Source organism: Chrysochloris asiatica, unplaced genomic scaffold (genome assembly GCF_000296735.1).
Source record: "Chrysochloris asiatica unplaced genomic scaffold, ChrAsi1.0 scaffold00090, whole genome shotgun sequence".
NCBI classification, from domain to species: Eukaryota; Metazoa; Chordata; class Mammalia; order Afrosoricida; family Chrysochloridae; genus Chrysochloris; species Chrysochloris asiatica.
In genome coordinates, this window is record NW_006408608.1 from 3,572,912 (window position 1) to 3,589,352 (window position 16,441).

Genomic DNA, 16,441 nt, shown 5'->3' on the forward strand with positions numbered 1-16,441 from the left:
GTTACGAATCAGGCTGTGAACCGCAAGGTCAACAGTTCGAAACTACCAGTGGTTCCATGGGAGAAAGATGAGGCTTTCTGCTCCCATAAAGATGTACAGCCTCAGAAACCCTATGAGTTGGAACTGACTCCATAGTACATAACCACCATCACCTCCAAGATAGCAAAGAATGAACAGACAAGATGTTTTAAAACATCAGCTCTGTGTCTTAGCCGCCTCACACTAACTTTCTTGTTTAGTCTTCGTGATAACCCCATGTTATATGAACAAATATCAGCTTCAAGTTATGACCTGAACTCTGTCTAACTCTTTGATCTTGTCTCCACCTCACTCATTCTGCTCCAGTCTCACCAGGCTCCTTGCTGTTCTAATGTCTCAGGTACTCATCTACCTCAGGGCCTTTGCACTGGCTGTTCCTACTCTGACCAAGTAGCCACACTGTTAACTCCTTCACTTCTTTCAAAACTTTGTTTAAATGTCAGCTTTTCACTGAGGTTTCCCTTACCCAGCACGCAATATGATTTACTTATTTGTGTTTACTTTTTGTCAGTTTTTCCCTGTCAGAATGCATGTAAGTTGCCTGTTTTGTTCACTGCTGAAGTCAGAAGACAAGACAGGAACACAGAAAGCAGCCTGGGATGTTACATTTTAGTTTGGGCCCCAAGGAGAAGGGAAACAGTGACTATACCACTAACTTGCTATGTGGTACCAGGTAAGTAGCTGTCCCTCTCTGAGCTTCATAGCCCCATCTGTCTACCAAGGACCTTTTTCTTGGTTCTCCACACAACAGCCAACAAGGTGGGTCATGGTCATACTAGAGACCCCTCACCCCCTCTGGATTCCTGTGGTCTTGAGCTGAAAGAAGGCTCCCAACCCAGCCACTGACTAGCAGACCTGGGGCTGGGGTGCAGATGGAGCAATGTAGAGACTGGGACAGGGACCCAAGGTCAGAAGAAAAGAGCAAAGCCCTTAGGGACTATACAAAGAGCCCCATCGCTGCCCTGAGCTTGCTTCTCTGAGCTCTTTGCATCTGAGACTGGGTCTCCATGCTGATGGAGGCGAAGGTCACCTCCCCTTAGCAGACTGAATACAGGTTCCCCTACACACCTGGGTCAGCCCTCCAGCCCACCAAGCTGCTCTCTACTGAGCCATGCTTTCTCTGGCTTCCAGATCTTTGATCACGCACTTCCCTCTCCCAGCACATGGTCCCACTGCCCCTGTCTTTGCTCCTGTCTTCACTGGCCCAGATCTGCCCCGCCTTGACCATTGCTCTTAATCAATATTGTTGTTGCCTCTAAGAAGCCTTCCGTGACACCCAGATTAGATCATATGTGATCTCCTTTCTGGTCCCAAGCCCACTACTGCGGAGTCAGTTCTGACTCACCGTGACCCTGTAGGACTGAGTAGACCTACTCCCTAGAGTTTCTGTGCTTGTCTGTCTTTACAGACAAAGATTGCCTCATCTTTCTCCCTCGGAGCTGTGGGTGGGTTCAAACCTCTGACTTTTTGGTTAGCAGCCTAATGTTTAGCCCACCACCTCAGCAGAGCTCCTTTTTCTCTGAACCCACTGGGGTATAATTGCTTGCTCAGTTGCCTGTCTCCCTCACTAGACAATAGGGCTGGTTCCTTGTCTGTCTCAGTCATTTCTCTCTCTCCAGCACTGGACCTCAGGTCTAGCAGATGGGAGGCCCCGATCAAGGTTTATTGAATTAGGAAATGAATGCATGCATGAATGAATCTAACTTTACTTTTCTAAACCTTGGCTTCTTCACCTATAAAACGAGGATAATAGTCCCAACCTCTAAAGGTTGTTGTAGGAATTAAATGAGGTAACCTGCGGAAAGTACGAGAAGTAAGTACATAGTAGTTGATCAATACCTTTTGTTAAATGGGTTCTGACCTGCTTCAAAGCAGATCCACTTTCCAGAGGGCCAGCTGAATACTACCTAAGTGCTAGGCAGGTGGCGTAGGAATTCTTCCTCTCTAACACTGATTACAAAGCTAGGACAATATCTTGTCTCATTTGACAGAAAGCTGAGGCTTAGACTATAAAAAATGGAGTTTTTAATCGGTCTCATTCTCTGCTTTCTCCCCAGTACCTTTGGCAGTGCCAGTCACATCGTCATGTGCTGTATTTTTTTAGTGAATTCATCAGGCATCAGGGAATTGTGGTAAGCTTATGGCTCCTAAGTGACAGAGCTAGGACTTGAAACTGAGTCTGTCTGATTCTAAAGCCCATGCCTCTCCCCCTGGAGTCTCCTATAGTCACAGAAAGCTGCCCTGGGGCCTCTAGGCCCTTCACCCTTGAGGTGTGGGTGGGAGCCCGCCCAGAGTAGAGCTGGGCATGAGTCACATCAGGGTGAACACACTCCTCTTGCCCTGGCCAACCTCAGCACCGGGCACCTGGGTCATGTGCCTGGGGTTGGTGCCAGGAAGCCTCACCTATGAGTCAGAGCCCCAAGGCGGCCAGGCTGTGACCCTCCCAGCACCTCCTGACTCCTCTGTACCAAATCCAGACAGTCGGTCAGGGCCTAGGGGGCTAGCAAGCTAGAGGAGGGCGGGGCTCCATGCCAACACCATACAAATGGGAAGGTGGCCTTCAGGGCCTCTTGTGGGCATCATCTCTGGGCAGGAGGCAGAGGGCCCCACCAGGATCCTGAGCTGCACACCCGGTCCTTCAGTTGCCAGCAGGTGGGGCAGGGACCCACTCAGTGAGATTTAGCAGACACGGTTACCTGCTTAAGGACTAAACCCCAAACACCGTGTTTCCTGCCTGACCACACCTGCCCAGGGTGGGACTCACCTGGTCACTTCTGTTACCCTGGTGTCCTGACCACCACCCACTCACCTGCAGTTCCCCTCCCTGGGTGCTTTTAAACCACCACCATTACAGCAGCCTTTGGACCTTAGAATTGGAGGGGTCAACAGGTCCATTCCCCTGCCTCTATGCCTGATTACACATTACCTCCCCAGCTTTCCCAGTGTCTCTGGAGAAGATGGAAACCCAGCATTCTGTAAGACATCCTTTTTAATGTCAGTAACTATTTGTTGTTGTGAAGTGCCGTCGAGTCGGTTCCCACTCATAGGGTTTCCAAGGAGCAGCCGGGGAGTTTGAACCACCGACCTTGAGGTTCAAACTAATCTTGTAGTCCAGTGTTTACCCCACAGTGTTTAAGCTCATAAAATACTAGACAGGCCATTGAAAACCCATCCCCGTCAACTCAAATCTGACTCTTGGAGACCCCATGTGTTACAGAGCAGAACTCTTCCATAGGGTTTCCTAGGCTGTAATCTTTGCGGAGGGGTTCTGGTGTGACTCTGTGGGGTAAGCCCAGGACTGCTAACCACAAGGTCAACTGCTAACTGCAAACCTACCAGTCACTCTTCGGAAACTATATACAGGGTTGCTGTGAGCTGGAACCCAACGGACAACACTTAGCAACAACAGCCGTCTTTACGGATGCAGGCTACCACGCTTTTCTTCTGAGGTGCATTTGATCTGTCAGGCATTAGGGTAGTTGATGTTGCCATCGAGTCAGTTCTGACTCATTGTGACCCTGTATAGAGTTCCCAAGGAGCAGCTGGTGGGTTTGAACCACCAACCTTATAGTTCACAATCCAGTGCTTGAGTGCAAATCACTTGTGCCACCAGAGGGGCCTGCATGTCACTAGTTTGTGAATCTTTTCTTCTCCTCAGATTCTGTGGCCACTAGAATCTAAGGTTCTAGGACTCTCCATGCAGCCTGGGGAAGGCTGATCAAGCAGAGGGTGCTGGGGCTTGGGTACAGCAGTTGCTCCTCATGCCCACCTGCCCCTCCAGCCCCAGCCTCTCACTTGGGAAAGCTGCTTCCAATGAGGATCCGGCCCAGGGGGTACTCCTTGCCGCCCACTGTGACAGGTGGGCTGACATCCAGGTTGCCGAAGGAATCGAGACTGGAGGCACCGCTGAATTGGAGCTCCCGGGTTACGTATCCAAAGTCAGGACCCTAGGACAAGCAAGACAGCCCCCGCAGAAGGAGGGGTCAATTAGGTCAGGAGGAGGCAGCTCTGGGTGGAGGAAGGGGCTGATGCTGAAGGACCATCCCCTCCCACCACAACCTCCCTTCCACTTCAGGTTTTTCATGACTGAAAATTCACCTGCATCTACTTTGAAGTCACCTTCTTGCTTTCCGACCACTGTGCAATCAAAGTAAAACTCAGTAACAGAAAGACAACTGCCCAGCTATTTGGAAATGATACCCCACACTTCTGAAGAGCCCAGGATTCAAAGAAGAAATCCAAGTGGAAATTTGATAATGTTTTGAAGTCAAAGGACTTCAAAACACAACACATGAATAATGGGATACTGAAGAAAACTCTGCCTGGGAATCATTATAGCTTTAAATGCCTGTGTGTTTGGGGGCGGGGGGGTGCAGTATTAAGCCGGTTCCAACTCATAGCTACCCCACATGACAGAGTTGAATTGCCCCACAGGGATCTCTAGGCTGTGGCACTGTAGAAATAACACTAGACCGGTTCAAACCCACCAGTCACTCCTTGGAAACCCTATACAGAGTCACTATGAGTCGGAACTGACTTGACAACCCTTAACAAGAAAAACAATCTTCAATGGAGTATTTTCAGGGCTTTCTTCCATGGGACCGCTGGGTGGGGTCCAACCACCAGCATTTCAGTTAACACCTTTGTGCTTAACCACTGCACCATCAGGGGTCCTTTTAAATGCATATATTAGAAAGAAAAAAAAAAAAGAAATATCTTCGCTTCCATTTCAAACTAGAAAAGAACAGCCCACTAATCCAAATAAGCAGAAAATAATGAAGATGAGAGCAAAAGTCTGTGGAAAATGCTCCTGACTTTACTGGGTCAAGACTAGAGCCTCTCCCCTCCACGCCCACCCTCAGCCCCACTCAGCCCCTGGATAGTGTAGACTCACCTGCAAGTCTCATTGTCACCTCCTGGGCTCCATGTTCCTGCTCTGTGTGCCCCAAAACTCCTAGACTGCCCCCCACATACAGCTCTGCCCCAGCCGTGGGGGACTTGTTGTTATGTGCGTGGAGTTGGTTCCGACTCATAGCGACCCTGTGCAGGGTTTCCCAGGCTGTAAATCTTTATAGGAGCAGAAAGCCACATCTTTCTCCCGTGGAACAGCTGGTAGTTTCGAACTGCTGACCCTGAGGTTCGCAACCCGATTCATAACCACTATGCTACCAGAATCTATTAGATTCCAATCCATAATGTTCCTGTATAGGGTTTCCAAGGAGCAGCTGGTGAGCTTGAACCGCCGACCTTGCAGTTCAAATGGCTTTGCAGTCTGGTGCATTAACCCATAGTTTGTTGTTGTTAAGTGCTGTCGAGTGGATTCTGACCCACAACGACCCTGTTTAGGGTTTCCAAGGAGCAGCTGGTAAGCTTGAACCACCGACCTTGCAGTCTAAGGCATCAGCCCACAGCGCCACACCAGGACTCCTTACGTGCATCTTTATACCACCACTGACTAGCTTTGTAGCCTTGAACAAGTTATTTAATCTCTCTGAGCCTCCACTTCCTCATCCTTAAAAAGTGAATAAGAATAGCCACAGGAGTGTCCTGTGGATAGCTTAGTGGTAGGCTAGTCAGGCTGCTAACCTCAAGGTCAGTAGATCAAAACTATGGTGAGGCTTTCTGCTCCCCTCAGAAACCCTATTATGAGTTGGAACTGTCGCCACAGCACACCCCCACCACCATGTATAGTCAGAGGAAAGTGCTGGAACTGTTCTGTCCTGCGGCCACGTTGCCACGTTGCCACGTTTGCGCAGTAGGCTGCATGGTGCCTGGTGCACAGTAGGTAATCAGAAGACATTTGTTACAAAAGCGAGGTCTTTGGGTCTTACAAACAAAAGAACAATAAACCTCACTAAGGGGACATTCCTCCCAAGGGCAGATGAGTTTTCCCAAGGACTGATTCCATCATCTATTCTCCCTGGGGGGCAGGCCCCTTTAAAGGGAAACTTTGATGTCCTGCCTTTCCCAGAACCCATCTGGATGGTTTCCTATTTGCATGTCATTTGCATCTCCTGCCCACACAGTAGCTCCCCAGTTTGCTGACAGGTTATCTCCCACCCTCACCCATCCCTGCATCCTGGTCTCCAGGTCTTCACAGACCAGACCCAGGTCAGACTGGGAGTCCCTAGGTGGTGCAGTTAATGCACTTGGCTGCCAAATGAAGAGCTGGAGGTTCAAATCCAGATTTACTTCTGACAAACCAGCCATCAAAAACCCTTTGGAGCCTAGTTCTACTCTGACACACATGGGGATGGTTAGGTGAGACTGATTGGGATGTGTCATACAAGAGGGTTCCCACTTTGCCCTCAACCACATACCAGAATCTTCTTATAGGGGAAATCCTTCAGGCCTCTGTTTCGGGGAGAGTCAAAGACCACCGGGAAGGATTTGTGAGGAGCCTCGATGTAGCCAAACTCCATCTCATCCTGGGACGGGAAGGGAAAAACCCACAGTGGCCTTCTCAGTGGCATTTATAGAACAGAACAGGGGTCCCACCAGGTCCAAGACAAGGGGTATGACCTGGCAGTGGGCTAGGAGTAAGGAGTAGAGGTGAGATCTTTTAGGACCAAAAGAGGACTCCGGTCTGGGACCGGAGTATGTAGAGGGCAGCAGGGACGCCTTCCCTGAGTCCCAGCTACTTGCCCTGAGTCCCAGCACCCAGACTGGCTTGTTTTCTCCAAGGAGAGGAGGCTGGTTAGGAATCCACCCCAAAACCCAGAGAAGGACCAGGGACCCGGTCTCTGATCCTGTCCCTACCTGGATCCAGCGGTCATTCCGATTTTCGATTTTAGGGCAGACAACCAGCTTGCAGTTGGCTTTCAACGCCAGATCAGACATGTCGTCCAAAAACGTCTTGTTGGAGCCATGATCATCTACCACACTGCAGAAGACAGGAAGTAGACATGGGATAATGGGATAATGCCCATGGCTGTGCCCTTGGGGCCTGGAGGCAAAGGTGTTCTTGATTCAGTCTGTGCTAAACTCTATGGGACCCCGGGACACTGGGGTCCAGACATAGTCTCTGACCTAGGGCCAATAGGGGAAACAAATAATGTCCCCAGATTCCATCTGGTGATAGGGGAGACTGTGGAGTCAGCAGTGGGATTCCTAAGTGTGCAGTCAGGGAGGTGTGCCTGGAGGAGGTGACCTGGAGGTTGGAACTTACTTGCTAAGGTGGTAGAGGTAGGATGAGTAAGCAAAAAGAAAGACAGGATCCCCTTTGAACACCTGCGTGCATGTGAGCTCAGGTGAGGGGAGCAAACCTGTTTGGCCACCCTCTTCTCGGACTTCTGACTCACGTTCAATTCCCTTTCCACTCTGACCAAGAGGCCTGGAGTGGCCTTGCCCAGCTCTCCTTTACCAGGACCTGACAAGTATTCTCACGAATGGCAGCTGGCCAGGGATCCAGCTTAGCCAGGACTCATTGTGGGTCCAGGAGGCTGGTTATGGTGTTCTCAGTAGGCACAAGAGTACACACCCATGTCCAAGTGAGGGCTCTGTCTCCTGTGTCCACCAGCAGCCACCAGCGCCCCACCCCACTGCTCAGACTAAATCCAAGATGAGGGGGGCTGCTGCAGGATGGGAGAGGGGATGCTAATATGGTGGCAGAAACTGCAGAGCTTGACCTTGCTCAGGGCAAGGGAGGGAGCAGTTAACAACCCAAACCTGCCCACTGCTCCCATGTACTCAGCTCTGATCCCCAGGTAGCCTCAAAGGATCCACCGCCCAGACTGAGTGTGTGACTGGACCCTGGCTCCGCATTTACCTTCATAGCTCTGCAAGTCCACAGCTGGACCTGGCATTGAGGGTGCTCACCTGCACACATACAGCTCCAGTGGGGGCTGGGTGTTGGGGGTCATGATCCAGGGGGCCAGACGGAAAGCCACCTTGTCTGTGAAGAGGTGTACCTCGGGCAGGGTCTATGGGTGAGAGGAGAACTCATGGACCTTGAAAGAAGCCCCAGTCTGTCCAGCCCCAGAGCTCCACAGTGGTCCCCCGAGTCCCTCACCTCAGCTCCATTCCAACCCCGGTGTTGTACTCACTGCCATGTCTACCAGGCTGATGCTGAGGGAGACCATCCCCAAGAAATCGGTGTCTGGGAAGGTGAGCCCCTCCACATAGAAGCTGATCTCCCGCTCTCCTGGCTGCCGCTCCACCTCGTAGGACAGGTGGTTGGGTCCCAGCACCTGCTTGTAGTTTGCGAGGGAATCCCCACCTAGAAGAACGAGAGTCAGGGGTTCGTCTCCAGCTCTGCTGCACATGAGCTGTGTGACCTTGGCTCAGTGCACAAACTCTCTGAGCCTTAGTTCTTCATCTGTAAAATGGACCGATAGTGCATTTCTTATGGGATCGGTGCATGCTTTAAACCAGGAAGCAGATAAAAGCCTCTGGCTGGCAGTTACTTTAGCCTCTGTCCCCTTCCCCTGAGGGCTGCTGGGAAATGTCACCCTGTCACTCTTGTTCACAGTGGGAAGGGTCGTGAAGTCACCTGCTCAGACTGTGTGCTGCTGGCAGGACACTAAGTGTTTTCACGTCGGGACCTCTACCTGCACATCCCTCTTGGTGCACACAAACAAACATCCCAGTTTCTGCCAGGCTGATAGCTGAACAAGTTTTGGCTCAATCTGACCCAAGAGGGGTGATGGGGAAAGATGAAGAGGCAGGAGATGCGTCTTTCTATTTATGAAAATGAGTAAGGGCACTTCAGGGTCTAGGACTGGTAGGTGTTTTTATAAGTCACAGACTTTGATTAATAAAAACGCTGACAGTATGTCTGGGTGTAGGCAAGCTGTCTTCCCAACCCCCACTGGTGCGTGCAACTGGTCCATGCTGAGTAACCAGAGAAGAGGACAAGATTGAGACAGTGGAGAGAGGAGAGTGTTGGTGCCCAAGAGACCTGAGTTCAAATGCCTGCTCTACCCTCAACTAGATGTGTGACCTTAAGATAGTAAATTCATGTATCGGAACCTCAGTTTCCCTCTCTGTAAAATGGGGCTAGTTGTTGAACTTCTTTCTATGTAGTGTACTATAGTCCCAGGGGAGCAAATGATTTATGCCCTCATAGTGGTTACGAATCGGGCTGTGAACTGCAAGGTCAGCAGTTCGAAACCACCAGCTGTTTCACGGGAGAAAGATGAGGCTTTGTGCTCCCATAAAGATTTACAGCCTTGGAAACCCTATACAGGGTTGCTATGAGTCTGAACCGACTCCACGGTACATAACCACCACCACGACGAATCCCAAAGGAATCCCGAGGTTGCAATGGCTAATACTCAGCTGCTAACCGAAAGGCCAGCAGTTTGAACCTACCATCCACTCCATGGCAGAAAATGCTGGTAAACTGCTCCCGTAAAGATGACAACCTAGAAATCCTACGAGTCAGTTCTATTCTGTCTTACAGGGTCATTGTGGGTCAAAATTGACTCAGTGTCACATAACAACTAAGTTAAATATTGGTGGTTTGAATACAACCATGGCAAAAACCAAAACCAATAATCTGCTTCCATACAGATTAAAGCCAAGCAAACCCTAGTGAGCAGTTCTACTTCAGAACACATGGGGCTCACCAGAAGTTGTCATCAGTGCATAGCAAGGAGCTTGGTCTGGGGTTCTTTATGTTGGGTATTAGTGTGTTGGCTGTTTGTCAGCTGTAGTTAGGGTTACAGAAAGTTGGAACAAGAAAGGAACCAATGTGGGAAGAAAGAAAAGAAAAGGTTTGGGAAGGAACAGATGGTACTGGGAGGGAAAAGCCATGACCAGGCCACTCACCCCGAGCGCAGAAGACCCCCACTCTTCTGGAATCAGACGAGGGTATTTTCAAGACCAGCTTGTGGTTGTCAAAGATCTCATCGGGGCCATCACAGCTCAACACCACTGGGGACATGTCCTGCAGGTCTGGGAAAAATGGCCCCTTGAGACATTACCCTCCACCCCACCCTCACAGCCCCATACAAGCCCTCTGTCACTCACCAGTCAGTGAGTCCAGCTGGTTGTTGGTGTAGTCGGGGTCCTTGAACCTGGGACTGTCCCGGTCACAGTTCACCAGCAGGACAGCCCCATAGCCTTCAGGACCCCAGCGCCAGGTTTTCTACAGCCACACAAGAAACATCAGTATCAGAGGGACCCTAGAAGGGGCTCTGGACATGGCCAGGACCTGGCTACTTTATTAGTTTGATGACTCTTATAATTTGGGTTTGCTTAAAGATTTCAACAGGGATTGTTGGCTGGGGACTGAAGCACCAGGCCCAATGCAGTGAACAGCCTGCCGAACCATATCCAGTGACTCTGCCCGGCCTTCACACTGGCACAGCCAGAAATGGCCCTTCCTAGTCACTGAGCTCTGGTAGCGTAGTGCTTACGAATCGGGCTGTGAACCTCAAGATCAGCAGTACGAAACTACCAGCTGTTCCATGGGAGAAAGATGAGACGTTCTGCTCCCGTAAAGATTTACAGCCTCGGAAACCCTGTATAGGGTCGCTATGAGTCGGAATCGACTCCACGGCAGATAACAACAACCAACCAGTTACTGAGCTTGGCCCTGCGTGTGGGACAGAGCTACTCCACCTTGACCTTGATGGGGGTGAGAGGCTGAAGAACCTCTGGGAGACCTGTTCAGCATCCTCCAGGGGCCAGCCCCACAGAGACCCCTGAAAGGACAGGCTGACATCCATCCATAGTCCTGTAGGCTCTGCAAGGAGACCACCACAGCCTCCTCTACCAGGGGCCTCAGCCATCCTCCAACCAAGCCCCTAGGAATAGCCCTGTCTCCTCTTTGTTTTCTTTCAGTTATCCAACAACCATTTATGAAGCACCTACCATGTTTGGAAGTCCAAAGACCAATCCCCATTCCAAGGTGGCATAATGTGAGCTGTTTTCCAGGAGCCACAGAGCATGAGTTAATTAATGCCCATTCATTAAAGTCCCCTAAGCCATTGTTAAGGAGCTCTGGTAGCGTAGTGGTTACGAATTGGGCTGTGAACTGCAAGTCAGCAGTTCAAAACTACCAGCTGTTCTGTGGGAGAAAGATGAGGCTTTCTGCTCCGGTAAACATTTACAGCCTCAGAAGCCCTGTACAGGGTCACTATGAGTCGGAATTGACTCCATAGCACATAACCACCACCAAGCCATTGTTGGGAGTCCTGGTGTGGCACTGTGGGCTAATGCGTGAGACTGCGACGCTGTTTGAACTGCAAGGTTGGGGGTTCAAGCTCACCAGCTGCTCCTGGAAAACCCTATACAGGGTCACTATGGGTTGTATAGGTTACTTACAGCACTTCACAACAACAACAACAATAAGCCATTATTGGATACCACATCCCATACCAAGACCATCTCAGGTGAGTTAGCCATCTCTGCAATCTTAAGGTAGGTAGCTAGGAGAGTCTAACCTTGTCACCTTGGCTCCTCTTCACCTTGCCCACGCGGCTCGTGTCCACATCAAGGGAGACATCTACAAAGGAATGGAGAAGGACTGTCTTCATGTCCATGATGTCCAGAGCAGGGCAAACTTTCCCACAATGCCCTGCTCTGGGGACCATATCCAGAGCTGGAAACACTTGCGGCAGCCCCCTGAGATTCTTAGTGTGGGTGACCACCCAGAATCTTGGGCTTTTGAATTATTTTGTCTGTGCCACTTGAATTGCTGGTTCTTGGCTTCTAATTCCTGTGTTGGTGGTCCTTGCCTCTGGGGATTGATGATTTGTGATTGGACCCTAAGTTTCTAAATTCTGCATTTCTGGAGCTGGTTAAAGGAAGAACATGACTCTCTGAGGTTCTTGGAGTAGAATCTTGAGGTTCCAGTAGGGGTGGTATGTGGAACTCTGGATGACAGAGGACTATTATGGGCCAACTGTTGGCCCAAGGGCAGTGATGTTTCCAGTTTCTTGTGGTCCTACATATCACTAGGTTCAGAGAGAATGGAAGATCCCTGAAGAAACCAAGCTCCATCACTGGTGGAGAATGCTGGCCAAGAGCCTTCCACTCAGGAAGATCAGGGGGCTCTCTTAAGATCCTCAGAGACCCAACCTGGAGGGTCTAGGAAATAGATGGAGAGCCAGAGAGGTAGTACTTACCAATGCCAGTGAGGTAGAGCACCGCGTGACCCAGGGCACCGTCCTCACGCTGCCCAAAGTAGGAGACCTTCACCTGTGGGGATATGGTCAACCCTAAGCTGGCCTGGTCATTCCTTTCAGAGATGGCAGTGGGGTTAAGGGACACACCCCAGCAGCCCTTGTTAGCGGAAGGCAGGGGTGGAGACCTCCAGGTACTCTCTGCTCTGAAGTCCCAAGATTCCTGGGCTTCCAGCTTGGCATCAGAGGTGTTTGCTACAGCTATAGTCTATGGATACTCCATTTCCAGAGCTGGTGTGAGGCGCAAAGGGGAAGAGGCAGGGTGGGAGGGGATGTCAGAGAGGCAGAGAACCAGGAAAAAAGCAGCTGTCACCTTAACTTAGAAAAGTTACTCAACTTCTCTAGGCCTTTGTTTCTCCATCTGTAAAAGGGAACAATAGTTCCAATCCCTACAATAACAGCCAATGGTCACTAAACTTTTACCATGGTCCAGAACCCAAGTACTCTCAGCTAGTCCTAGGGTGGCCCCAGTAGACAAAGCACATTCGTAGTGAAACTGCTAATGCCCTGCCTGCAGTCAGTCATTAGTAAACAGGGGAGATGGGACTAGACCTCGCTCTCAACTGCACAGTTGGCCCTTTCTCTGTCCATCAGAGAGAGGCATGCCAGCTATTCATCAGATTACTGAGGGTGTGGTATAAGGGGCTATCATCCATGCTTAGGGATGCATAAGAGAAGGTTTGTTTAGGTGGGGGAGACATGACGACATAAAGGTATGTACAGGTGTCTGCTTGTGTGTGAGAAGAGGGGGGAGTCACGGGATCCTGCCTCTAAGGGGGTTTGCAATTTGTGGGAGACTGTGTGTTGGTTGAATACAGGCTATGGTGGTTCAGTGGTAGGATTTTCATCTTCTGTGCAGAAGACCTGGGCTTGATTCTCAGCCCGTGCACCCTGGATACAGCCACCATTCATTTGCCAGAGGAGGTTTGCAAGTTGCTAAAGTATTGAACAAGGAGCTCTGGTAGCGTAGTGGTTACGAATCAGGCTGTGAACCGCAAGGTCAACAGTTCTAAACTACCAGCTGCTCTGTGGGAGAAAGATGAGGCTTTCTGCTCCCGTAAAGATTTGCAGCCTCAGAAACCCTGTACAGGGTCGCTATGAGTTGGAAACAACTCCACGGCACATAACAACAACAACAAAAGTATTGAACAGGAGTCCTGGTGTGGCGCTGTGGGTTAACGCACCAGACTGCAAAGCCGTTTAAACTGCATGGTCGGTGGTTCAAGCTCACCAGCTGCTCCTTGGAAACCCTACACAGGGTCGGTATGGGTTGGAATCTACTCGACAGCACTCAACAACAACAACAACAATGATGTATTGAACAAGCCCTCTGGTGAGATTCAGGAGAATAAGCTCTGGGATGCTAACCACAAGGTTGGTGGTTCAAACCCACAGGTGTTTTCAGAAGCCCTGTGCAGGGTTGCTATGAGTCAGAACCCACTTGATGACCCACAACAATAACAACAACCTGGTATTGATCAGGTTTCAGCGGAGCTTCCAGATTAAGAACAAGAAAGAAGAGTCTGATGATCTGCTTCCAAAAAATGAACCAATGAAAACCATCTGATCTGCTATGGACGCAGGGTGGCGCAAGTTCAGGCACCTCAGCATCTCACCATAGTGTGACGGGTTGCCATGAGTTGGGGCCCAACTCGATAGCAACTGACTATAACATTCCTGTGAATGTGTGTGTGTGTGTGTGTGTGACATTGTGGTTCTGGGTGGGTGTGTATGGTTTGGTGACTATGAGGTTGTATTAGGACATGTTATGTGGATATAAGTGTGAAATGCTTTGTGGCATTTTGTTGAGTGGGTGGTAGGCATCTGGGGTACAGTATGGAGGGTGCAGGGTAGGGGATCCAGCTCTTGGCCATGGGGAAATGTTCTCTTACCTTGAGATCATTTAAGTTCTTACTGGCTGCACCCACAGATACAGCTACATCCACGTCAGTGTCCAGGGGCCAGTGGTCCTTGCCTGTGGGCTCTGCCACCCGTGCTGGGTTGTAGACCACAAAGACCTCCACCCCAGAGCTTCCAGAGACCCCAAAGGTCTTAGCCCCCTTGGGCACATCTCTGCAGAGGAAAGAAGAGGGAGCCAGAATGGAGGAGGGGATATTCAGACAGCACCCTAGCAGTGTTAGTGGTCACTGGTGAGGAGACCAACTGTTGCTGGACATCAGGCCTCCTGGCCTCCAGCCCACCTCGCCACTGATTCCCCATGTGACCCACGCTGAGCACATAGTCTCTCTCAGACCTCAGTCTTCCCATCTGTACCATAATGGGTTGGACCAGAGAGAGGGATGTTAGGCTTTGTTTAAGCTGCCTAGACGTTTTGTCAAATGAAAACTCACGTTGGACCCAGAACATAAGCAGACAAAAGGGGAGTGGGTTTGTTGAAGCTGAGGAGTGGGGGTGTGGGGAGGAACAGGGATGAGACCCGAGCAGGGTGGTTTAACAACTTCACTCCGACAGTGGTCTCTAAGGCACTTCCCAGGACTCCAGGGCTTCAGAGGTATAGACAGCAAATTTCTGAACTGGGGTAAACACTCACCCCACCCCCAAGTCTCTTCCTGCTCTGACACATCCAGCCTCCCGATCCAAAAGGTCATTCACATGGCCAACCACCTCTGACTACCTTCACTGCTCATCACCACGGGCTGCTCAGTCCCACCTGTCCCCCACCTGTCCCCAGTTCAACACTCCAGAGTCAGATTCTGTAGCTAAACTGACAAGGTCTCTAGGGGGGCATCTTGTCCTCTTCCCTTGAATGAGCATGAACCTTGCTTGCGCTCTGCTCAGTGTCAGGCACTGTGCTAGACTCCAGGATGCCACAGCTTAGAGGTTGACAAGAGAACTACAAGTCGGTACTTCTCCCTCCCTTACATGTGGAGGCTCCCCTGTGCTGTTCCCCAGAGCTCAGCCAAGGTCAAGTCCACTCACAGGCCCACACCTTTTTACATATCTCTAGAGAAGTCACATTCCCATCCCTAATCCCTGCTGGGGTTACTCTCCAACCAACAACTGCCTACATTGACAATAATGACAATGATCACAGTTACAGGAAACCTGACCCCTACTCAGAACCTGACTCTCTGATGCTCATCACAGCAGTTACCGTGATCCCCATTTTACAGTTGAGAGGCCCTCAAAGACCTTCAGGCTCCTGGCAACACTCCATTTCCGCCTAGCCCATACGTGCAGCCTCACCACGGCTCTGTGGCCATGATGCTCCATTCATGTCCCTCATCCTTGTTTATACCCATGATCATAGACAACCCAAGGCTCCCAGGAGGCATCTCAGGCCCCAGACTCTCACCCCCTGAATTCTCATCTTCTAATCCGACCCCATGTCTCATCTTCCCACTCCTTTGGAATTTCATGCTACAACATTTGCATGAATATTTCCTTGACCTTCATACAGAAACCTGCTCCTGACCATGGACATAGTCTGTCCTCAGTGGTCTTTGTTTCTCCCCTACTTCCTCCTATCACTGGGCCCAGGCATCCACACCTCTTGCTGCTTACCATCTCTTCCAGACCACCACCCTCCTTTACTCCATAAACCCCAGTTTTGAAGTGTCTTTTCTCACCCTCTGAAGAACATGGACCTCACCAGATGGAATACACAGAAATCAGATTGACTACATCTGTGGAAAGAAATGATGGAAAAGCTCCATATTATCAGCTAAAACAAGGCCAGGGGCAGATTGTGGAAGAGACCATCAATTTCTCATATGTGAATTCAAACTGAAGCTGAAAAAAATGAAAACAAGTCCATGAGAGCCAAAATACGTCATTGAATATATCCCATCTGAATTTAGAGATCATCTGAAGAACAGATTTGATACATTAAACACTAAAGACCAAAGACCAGAAGAGTTGTGGGATGACATCATACAGCAAGAAAGCAAAAAGTCATTGTGAAGACCAGAAAGAAGGAAAAGATCAAAATGGATGTCAGAAGAGACTCTGAAACTTGCTTTCCAGCATAGAGATGCTAAAGCAAATGGAAGAAATGAGGAGATAGAAGAACTGAACAGAAAATTTCAAAGGTCAGCTCAAGAAGACAAAATCAAATATTATAACGAAATGTGTAAAGATCTAGAGTTAGAGAACCAAAAGGGAAGAACACGCTCAGATTTTCTCAAGCTAAGGGAACTGAAGAAAAATTTCAAGTCTCGATTTTCATTATTGAAGGATTCTCTGGGCAAATTATTGAATGATGCAGAAAGCATCAAGAGAAGATGGAAGGAATACACAGAGTCACTGTA

General features: G+C 49.9%; 1 protein-coding gene across 1 annotated transcript in view; it reads right to left on the bottom strand.

Moving 5' to 3' along the window:
* PADI1 (peptidyl arginine deiminase, type I) overlaps positions 1-16,441 on the bottom strand; it is a 40,813-nt gene that overhangs the window by 9,951 nt on the left and 14,421 nt on the right. The window contains exons 2-11 of the mRNA XM_006866339.1: positions 14,063-14,243; positions 12,114-12,186; positions 11,430-11,491; positions 10,012-10,129; positions 9,811-9,936; positions 8,085-8,257; positions 7,858-7,961; positions 6,799-6,922; positions 6,360-6,467; positions 3,835-3,986 (exon numbers count right to left, since the gene is read on the bottom strand). Coding sequence (XP_006866401.1) covers positions 3,835-3,986; positions 6,360-6,467; positions 6,799-6,922; positions 7,858-7,961; positions 8,085-8,257; positions 9,811-9,936; positions 10,012-10,129; positions 11,430-11,491; positions 12,114-12,186; positions 14,063-14,243 — 1,221 coding nt within the window. The remainder of the gene's footprint in view (positions 1-3,834; positions 3,987-6,359; positions 6,468-6,798; positions 6,923-7,857; positions 7,962-8,084; positions 8,258-9,810; positions 9,937-10,011; positions 10,130-11,429; positions 11,492-12,113; positions 12,187-14,062; positions 14,244-16,441) is intronic.